The following is a 10,179-nucleotide window of genomic DNA, read 5'->3' as shown; positions in this document are numbered from 1 at the left end:
ATGGAGATAGTATTTGTACTATTTCTTTAGAAGATGATCTATTTAGCATATATTTTAGGATAATATTCTTATTTTATTTATGAAATAAAATAATATAATAAGTATTTTTCATTGTGTGTGTTTAATGTAAAGCACGAAAGTATCTTAGCATTCATATTTAATCTTATAGCCTTATAGGTCACAACATAATTCATCTCCTAAAAACTATTTATTAACACAATTATATTTCCAATTTGAACTTAAGCTTTTCATGCATAAAATTTAGATATTAATTCAAAAGCACACACACTTTTGGGAGACAGTTCGTCAACTTATACCCTTTTAATGAACATATTGTTAAAATCATCAATTTATACCAAATAAATAATGCACATATTGTTAGGACCGTCAATTTATACGACATATATGATGCACATATTGTTAGGAACTCTTTGTAAATTACCATAGCTTGTTTGTAAGTATGCATGAATGAGAAAGCATTATTAAATTATGAAATTAAAAATTGTGTATTTGTAATTCAATCGCTGTAGGGGTAGTGTTTGAGTAGCATTTATGAGTTCAAATTCAAGAGGTTATAAATAAGGTCAACTACAAAATGTTGCACACCTGAGTTGAGGCTGCCCCACTTTATCTTGATGACAAACAATAGATATTTATGTAATGGCAATTGTGTAAACATTTGGCGTTGAAAATCATATACTACCTCCGTTTCTTTTTAGTTGACACATATTCTTTTTTGGGGAGTTTTTTTTTTAATTGACACGTTTCTATTTTGGGTAAGCTTTATAATGATAAATGACAAATTTGCCCTCACTTCTCCTTTCTTTCCTGCCCCACAATAGACCAGTCTCTCTCCTCCATAACTCACTCACTCTCTCTCTCCTCTCTCCTTTCTAACAGCCATCACCATGGCTAAACATCTCAATCTCTCTGATTCTCTCTCCTGGCCTCTCCTGCTCATTAACCCTTGAAGACTCGATCAACCACCCTCATTACAATCATCGTCGTAAGAGGAATAACCACGGTTGCCTAAAATTTCGATCTATCATCACCTTTAAGTCGCAAAACCAACTAGAGCACCTTTACCCACATTTCGATTTCTAGCACTAGTGATTGATCCGATTGTGGCATAATGGGAGTGGGTGTACTTTAAGGAGTAACACCACGAACTTACCTTAGCACAACTCGTGTGACGGTGGTGGTCCGTGGTCGGGATCGGAGGGTTCAATTTTCTCTTTCTTCTCCACTCTCTGTGATGTTATGGGATTGATTTAATTTCTTCAAGAAAAAAAAAAAATTAACTTGTAATTATAGATCTGGGTCAAGTTGTTTTCATGGATTTGTTGTTAATTCGAATTTTTTACATTAATTTGATGGTAGAGCATTGATAGTAATTAATCCATTCTACTAATGTTGCAAGTGATGGTGGTAGTTTGATTATTATTATGTTGTAGCGGTGTAAAAGGCACGCGGTGGTAGTTTTAGGGTGGTAAAGCAAGCTGTCTTATTTGTCACAAATCTCACAATTGTCAGTTTGGGAGAAAGATTGGTCTTTGGGGTATTATTGTCTTTTATCATCTTTCATCGTGTCAACTATTAAAGAACGGAGGAAGTAGTTACTTAAAATGATATTTCCTTCGGTATTGCGTTGTACAGCTATAAAGTGGACAAAACTGATGAACTTAACACTGTTAAATTCTTCTCCCATTGAAAGAGCTCATGCTTTCATCCTCCATTGAAGGAACTCACGTTTTTCTCCTTTCATTAAAATGGCTCATGAACCACCGATTATTCCACTACCACATTTAAGAAGGCTTCGCCGCCGATTTCAACGAAAACCCTAAAAATAAAATAAAGAAACAAGGGGCATGGTTATTCCCAAAGGGTATGGGTTTGTCTTCATCTTCAATTTGTCCATTGTAGGTGACCATTTCTCCATTGAAGGCTTGAGAATAGAGGAGAGCAGGAAGATGAACTTCACGGCGTTAATAAGAAAAGGAGCTGGTGGGTTTTGTTGATTGAACTTTACATATTCAAGAAATTACCTAGATGCCCTTATAAAATTGTTCTAGTTGATATTTGGGAATTTCTCAATGGTAGCCACGTACTATTGCTTATTTCCAATGGTAGCCATTTTTTTTTTTCGATTCTCAATGGTAGCCTTTAACTTTGTAAAAGTTTCAATCGTAACCTCATTTACTAAAAAATGTTAAATAATTGTTAAGTGAACTACAGTTAAGCAAAAATATTGTTAAATTTAACTACAGTTAAACATTTTCTCTTTGCTTCCCTTCATCTCCATGGCTGCCATCCAACCAAATTCTTCTTCATCTTCTTCCTCCCTTCATGGATGTCATCCCTTACTCTTTCCTCCGTTCTATCCCACCGACACCGACCAGCCCCCACCCACTGAAAATTCTCCCCGGCATCTAGCCCCTTCCTCCTTTCAAACCCATCCCCCTTCACCTACCCCCAAATGCACTCGCGATGATTCTGATCAAACTTGGTGACATTAATGGTAGAAGCTTGCACATGACCACAGTCATCGTCTTGACAAATAATCAATAAAAGTTGATCGTCTAAACAAAGGAAGTCATTGGATAGCAACCCAAATAAGGTCATTGTTGACTCGAATGAAAAATACAAGAGAGGGGTGAATTGTATTGTAGAGGAATTAGGGTAATTTTTGCGGAATTTGTAAAATAAACTTAAAGAAACTTAAAGCGCAAAGAGGATTTTACGAGGAAAATTTCTTGGCCCTAATCAAGAAGAAAAACCTCGACCACAAGAGATTTTAAACTCAACTCTTAATTATAATAGGGAAAATAACCTATTACAAACTAAGACACTAACTCAAGTTCCTCAACGAACTTGAGTTCCCTTCAACTGATCCCTCAATCAGTTGAACTCTCTAACTCTTTCTCTCTTTCTCTTTTACTTCACTCAAAGTAAAAACACTTTAGAGTTTACCCAAACTCTAACCCAATACAACTCAAGATTAAACTCTAATACTAAGTACTAAGGCACTCAAGGACTTAAGTGGATTATGACTCTTTTTGAAAACTGGAATATTGCAATGCTCAAGTGTATCTTTCTCAACAGAAAGCCAAGTCTATTTATAGATGAGATAAGAAGTTGAAACTGTCATTGCCTCAATCTCCACTAAGCCACAACTTCCTTAGAATTAGGAAATGCAAGTAGTGGGAACTTGGGCAGCAAGCAAAATCGATTTAACAGGAAGTGGTTTTACTGCTTCCTGATTTTTCTCAACTTCTTTGACAAAGTAAAACACACGTTTAAAAACTATGTTCCATAAACCTGATTTTCTAAAAGATAAGCTTTAATAAAAACAAAAAATCTTTCCAACTGAAAGATATTTTAACCAAAAGATATTTTTCTAAATTATTTACAAAGATAAAATAAACACGTTAAAATATGGAAAATAAATCTTTAGAAAAATGGAATCCACTTAAATCCTATCAATCATCAAAGTACTTTAGTAAGAACATAAGAGGCCTAAAATACAAAATAAATAAATTAGACTTCTTGACACTCTTTGAAGCTTCAACTCTGGAGCTTCAGTTCCTCACTCAAGGAACTCTTCTTCTGATTATCTTCTTTATCCTTTCTTAGCTGACTTAGACTTTGTTCCATGCTCCTTTCTTACTCTAGAAACTCGTAGCATACAACTTGATTCACTAAGAACCTGTCATCAATCATAACTAAAATAAAAGTTAAACTATTATGAATTTGCTTAGGTTCCTTTGAGTCATCATCAAAACTTAGGGTCAACAGTCATCTTCATCTTTAGCGATCGATTCGGAGTTGGAAATTAAGGTTTGATTAAGTTGAAGTTTGATGAAATTGGGGTTATTGATTAAGGAATTCTACAATTTGCAGACGCGTTGGAAGCGTAGAAGTGATTTAACGGGTAAGCATGAGACAATTTTGGCGGTTACTTGACTTACTTCGGTCATGAGTATCTCTATTGTTGCCTTAGCTTGAGCTTGAAATCAGAGGGGTGGGGAAAGGGTAGGTATGTATCGGGGTGGGGGAAGAGGATGAGTCAGGTCTCGGGTAAAGTTGTCGGTGGAGGTTAGCCGTGCGCCGACGGTGGAGGAGGTGGGAGAGGGTTGGTGGGATGGTGTGGAGGGTTGTTTTATTTTTTATTTATTTTGTTTTTATATTATTTTTATTTTTATTTTTTAAATTTTTTTAAAATAATTAAACCTTGGTTTGAAATAAGGTTAGATTTAACAGAAATTTAACGGAAAAACATAAATAAGGTTACCGTTGAAAATTTTGAAAAGTTGAAGGGTACCATTGAGAATCGAAAAAATAATTAGCTACCATTGAAAATAAGCAATAGTACGTAGCTATCATTGAGAATTTTTCTTGATGATTTTACCGTTAGATAAACTTTATAGTTTCTCCTAAATTTTGGTGTAGGGGATAGTTTGATCTCCATTTAACATGAATAACACCATATGTTATCCTTTATTTTTACTATCTTACTCCGTACAATTTTATTTATTGATTTATTTATTTTGAAGGGAACCGTACAATCTATACTATTATTTTAAAACAGGAAGTTTATAGGACACTTGTCCTCTTCCTGTTTTTTCAATTTTTTTTTTTTGGGTTTGGTTTTAACTAAAATGTTTAAAAAAAAACTAATTACAAAAAAAACTCTCATCTTTATCTTAAATGATTACAATCTTTTTAAAATATCAATTTTTTTATGTGTCTTTTGGGTTTCACTACATTCATTATAATTATAAATTTTCAATTACACAAACATGTTAATAATGTTTTACCTTCCCTCTCTTTCACTGATTTTACCATTCTTCTCTTTTACCCAAAGTCTATAATTTACATCAACTAATTAAAAAAAATAATTATTTTCAATTTGTATACAAATTTCAAAAACTAATGGTGGTATTGAATTTACGGGAGCATTCAAAGGTATTTTTTCGATCTACACTTTATTTACACTTTGGTTTTTTTTTCAAATTTCTTTTTAATTTTTCGTTGTTTTTGAATTCTATTTTTTAAACAATTTTTTCTTTACAATTTGTGTAGGTTTTCATAAAAATCTGTATAATTTTTTTTTTCTATTTCAATGTTAAATGGTCAATTTTTTTCTATTATTTTCAATATTTTTAAATTTTATCAAATATCACTTTTTTCAGATATGATTTTTATTAAGTTTATATAGGATTTTAATTTTATTTTCAAATGCTTTTGTATCTTTGGATCATTGATGTTTAATTGTTTATTTAAAACCATTGTGTTTACTTGCCTAAAAAAGAAAAAAAAATTGTGTTTATCGTTCAAAAGAAATGTGTTTCAAAATATCATCTAGATTTTTAAAAAGTTTTCGTGATTAATTTACTTTTATTGTATCAAAAAAAGAAAAATTCTTTTACAATGTTTAAAGTTTGAGTTTGTTTTTTAACGATCTCAATTATGAATTTAATTTTTGTTACTTTGTTTTTGTTTTCTGATATTTTTTTTTTATGTTTTTTTAAAGAACTATTTTTTAAACTTGAATTAGATTTGGGCAAAAAAAAAAATTTTATTTGATCTATTTTTTTAATACAACATTTATAAATTGTAACTATTATAGATGACAAATTGTTTAAATTTGACAGACTTTTATGTGTATTGTATATTAAAAATGCTAACCTAATACTATTGTTATAATATTGCCAATTACTATAAGATTTGATAGTAATGTTTATATTAAAAAAATATATATATTAACCCATTATATATAATGTTGAGATCTCATATTATTTTTATTGATGTTTATTTTTTTAAAATAAAAAATCACAATACAATAAACAATCGTGAATTATGCGGGTTTAAGACTAGTTTAATTAAGAAAGGCAATCTAAACATTTATAGTGTTTCTTTGAGATGCTCTTTGCAAATTTATTTTAGAGATTAGATCACGGTTTTTATTTGCATTAATTACAAGGCACGTGCATGTCTCGTATTTTGAAGCTTACTTACAATGTCGGTGGCACGTGTGATCAATCTTTGTTGAGCTTTTATGTCTTCCATTGTTCCACCATGCTCTGAGAAATCGCTGTAAAAGAGGGAAAGCTTAGAGCCTGTTTGGTGGTAGCGTTTTGAGTAGCGGGTAGCATTTTGAGTAGGTCAAAACACTAGTAGGTATAATTAGTAGTGTTTGGCAACGTAGCGGTGTAAGTAGAGGGTTGCGGTAGAGGTAGTGGTTGGATAGATTTTCACAAACGTTAGGATAACAAGCGTTTTATCCCGCAAAAGTAGCGATGGAGGCAAATTTCTGACTTTTTCTTATTTATCACGTCAAACAACTTTTTGAATTTATCATCCAAATTCCTCCATCATCAAAGTTCCATCTCCTATCAAATTCCTCCATCATCAAAGTTCTCTTGATCACCAATTATCAATTTATCATTGTTCAAGTAAGAATTCTCTCCTTAAATATATCCCTTGTTTTTTTTTTGTTTTAATTTTTTTTTTATTCTGATTTTTTTTTTTGTTTTTTTTTTTTTTGAATTGATGATATGATTTTGTATTCTTTAATTCATCTTTTGGGTATATGGAATCAGATATGTTTATGTAATTTACACAAGATGATAAATTAGAGCCTTTGGTGAAATTTTGATAGAATTTATTCCCATAATTTCGAGTGTTATAATTATTATTAGATTTGTTATTGCCACTACCAATTATTCAAGATTATGCTTTTTTTTTTCTTTTCAATATATGGCCTTTGTAATTATTGATTTGTCAGTCATAGCTCTTTAAAGTTTTAGAAGTGATTATACTAATGGTTGATTTACTCTTATGTTCTGACCTTGTATCTTATAATTTATGGTCAAACAAAGCAAGCTTGTAATGTCTATTATTCTTATATGCTAGGCCTTACCTATAAATTGAAATCAGAGTTGCAAAAATCAGAAAGTATTAAATATTTGTTATTGAACTTAAAATATGTGGTGTATGTGCTATTTTGTTAATACTTGGTTGAATTGATGATTTTATGTGCTTGGTGGTTAGATGGCCTCATCATCGAGTAAAAAAAAAATAACAAAGGAAACACGGGGCGGTGAAACACAAGGCAGTGGCAGTAGTTTTAAGTGGAGTGACGAGGATTCAATCACCCTATGTGATGTTTGTCTTGCATTTATAAAGGAAAATGGGAAGGCACAATTTTTTAGGTGGAAGGAAATTCAAACGGATGTCGAACAAAAAATTGGTCGTGATTTAAGTAATTCAAATACTTGCAAGAACAAATATGACACAATGAGAAAAGATTGGCGTATTTGGAAAAAATTAAAACAATCAGAGACGGGTATAGGATGGGATCCAAAGTCGGGAAAAATTGACGCTACAAATGAATGGTGGCAAATAAAAATCAAGGTGTGTAAAATTCACAATTTAATCTATTATATAATCTTCATTTTAACAATTATAGTATGAAATTATTTTTAATAACATTTTAATTTTTATAATAATTTAATGTAGGAAAATTCAGATTTCCAAAGGTATCGACTAAGGGGTGTAAACTTGGAGCTTGAACAAAAGTGGGAACAATTGTTTGGAGATTCTTATGCAACAGGAGAGAATGTTTATGTGCCCTCAATAGACCTCATTGAAGATCTTACTATACAAAATGAAAATTTAGAGGAAGGGAATATTGATAATGATGGTGGCGATAACTATTTTCCAAGTGACCAATATGCTCAAGATTTACTTGATGATGAGGGAAATTTTTTTCAACATTTTATAGAGAAAGCACGTAATGATACTAACTTAGGTAGTTCGGGAAGTAGGTCATCACAAGTGACTAGTGAAGCTGTAAACAATGACACTCGTCCTTCTAATAAGATTCAAAAGCAGCTTCCATTAAAGTCTAATAGTGGTCAAGTGAAACGTACACGAAGACAATCAGCGGGATCTGCAATGATATCTAAGGGAATTATTGAAATGACAGAATTTGTTAAACAAATTAGTGAAAGTAGTACATCAAATGTGTCCACGATTTCCACAGCAATGAATACCATAAGTCGTATGGTGGAAAATGAGTATTTGGAGAAACATAGTGAGTTTTGGTGCTTTGCTACTACTGTCATTGGAGATGCAACTAAAAGAGAGATTTTTTTGAGTATGGAGGATGATGATAGCAGAGCTAAGTGGTTAGCATATCTATATATTAAGGATAATAACTAGTATTAGTTTAGAAAAAAAAAATGTTTTTTTGTTTGCTCTAGTGGTAAAATAAAAATTAAGATTTGTTCTATGTGAAATACTTGGATTATTTGTGTTATGTATGTTTTTCCTAGAGAAAATTTTCAGTACTTTTTATGATAGTTTTATTCATGACTTATTTTTATAATTGGCAGGTTTGTTATTAATATGGATATTGATGAGGAAAGAATGCGCAAACTTTGGATTGCAATTGCATTTACAATATATTTGATGTCTACATATTTTTATAAATACATACGTAAAGAACCATGCATGACTTCAATTCTAACAGGAGAGATGTGGGTAAAAGAAATGTTGATTGGCAATCCTATTCGATGTGTCAATGCATTAAGAATGGAGCCACAATTATTTTTAAGATTGTGTAATGATCTATCATCGAAATATGGACCGAAATCTAGTTGTAATATGTCTATTCACGAGAAAGTTGGCATTTTTTTATATGCAATTGCTCAAGGTGCCTCAAATAGAGTTCTTGGTGAGCGTTTTCAACGTTCCGGTGAAACTATAAGTAGGGCATTTCATGATGTCCTCAATTCAATTTCTTGTCAAAAATCCAAGGGGCTTGCATATGATATTATAAGACCATATGATCCAACTTTTACACAAGTGCCGGCAAAAATAACAACAGATGCAAGATATATGCCTTATTTTAAGGTAATCTTTTTTCTTTTTACTTTTTTTTTTGGTAGTGTTGTCATTAGATTATGTCATTAGATTATGTACAGTTTTGATATGAAAGACTAATATTGATTGTATTTCAGGATTGTATTGGATGTATTGATGGTACACATATAGAGGCATGTATACCGGAGGCTCTACAAATGCCTTATAGAGGAAGAAAAGGAATTCCTACATTTAATGTATTAGCTGCATGTGATTTTGATATGTGTTTCACGTTTGTATCAGCGGGTTAGGAAGGTTCCGCGCATGATACTCGTGTATTTCTTCATGCAATTGAATCTCCAGCTTTTAAGTTTCCTAAACCGCCTGAAGGTGTGCATAATTATTTGAAATTATAGTATATATTATCTTCAGGTAATTATTAGGTAGTTTATGTTAATATCATTTATATTGTGAATTTGTGATAGGTAAGTACTATTTGGCCGACAAAGGGTATCCAGATCGAAAAGGTTATCTTGTACCATATCCGAAGACAAGATACCATAAGTCACAATTTGAAAACGAGCCTCCAAAAAATGAGCGTGAAACTTTTAATCATTGGCACTCATCTCTTCGAAGTTGCATTGAGAGATGTTTCGGAGTTTTGAAGCAAAGGTGGAAGATACTAAGAAGTATGCCACAATTTAGCATTGAGACACAAATACGGATTGTGGTTGCAACATTTGCACTACATAACTACATTCGAATAAATTCCCCAGAAGATCCCCTTTTTCGAGTGTTAGAGGATTATCCTAATTTTATACCATCATGTGAGCTTCCTGATGTCCGTGTTACTCCCCAAGGTCAAAATTGCACAGAAAGTTGCACTGAAATGAAAATCATTCGTGACAAAATAGCAGCTGCTTTATGGAAGGCGAGAAATGAGAGACGTCGATTATTATAAGAAACACTAGTAGTCTCTTTTATCGAATTGCTTTGTTTATTATTATTATTTTTATTATTATTAGTATTGTTATTATTAGTATTGTTTTTTATGATGAGGATAAATGTATTTTTTTATACTAGTACCTATGTAATTATTATTATTATTATTATTATTATTATTATTATTATTATTATTATTATTATTATTATTATTATTATTATTAGGGCCTTTATGATTTATGACTTTTATTTACCGATTTTATAATAAATTAATTATTTAATTTGTAAATTTTATTACTTTTAACATAATCCAACCGCTAAATTTACCAAACACTTGTACTATCAACAGCTACTTTGACAGCTAACCTT

The 10,179-nt window shown here is 31.4% G+C and overlaps 2 protein-coding genes across 2 annotated transcripts; both read left to right on the top strand.

The window, feature by feature from the left end:
• The first annotated feature begins 6,110 nt into the window (after positions 1 to 6,110).
• On the top strand, positions 6,111 to 8,333 carry LOC145568634 (uncharacterized). The gene is made up of 3 exons (XM_081628062.1): positions 6,111 to 6,455; positions 7,054 to 7,416; positions 7,522 to 8,333. The coding sequence occupies exons 2-3, from the start codon at positions 7,054 to 7,056 to the stop codon at positions 8,224 to 8,226; spliced, it is 1,068 nt and encodes a 355-aa protein (XP_081484188.1). The 5' UTR covers positions 6,111 to 6,455; the 3' UTR covers positions 8,227 to 8,333.
• A 184-nt stretch (positions 8,334 to 8,517) lies between these two features.
• Positions 8,518 to 9,829, top strand: LOC145566341 (uncharacterized). Its single transcript, XM_081625789.1, has 3 exons — positions 8,518 to 8,919; positions 9,027 to 9,174; positions 9,354 to 9,829. The coding sequence occupies exons 1-3, from the start codon at positions 8,518 to 8,520 to the stop codon at positions 9,827 to 9,829; spliced, it is 1,026 nt and encodes a 341-aa protein (XP_081481915.1).
• Positions 9,830 to 10,179: the final 350 nt, after the last annotated feature.

Source organism: Chenopodium album, chromosome 11, assembly GCF_948465745.1.
Source record: "Chenopodium album chromosome 11, dcCheAlbu1.1, whole genome shotgun sequence".
Lineage (NCBI taxonomy): Eukaryota > Viridiplantae > Streptophyta > Magnoliopsida > Caryophyllales > Amaranthaceae > Chenopodium > Chenopodium album.
The sequence above is the reverse complement of the archived record's forward strand: the minus strand, read 5'-3'. Positions and strand labels throughout refer to the sequence as shown.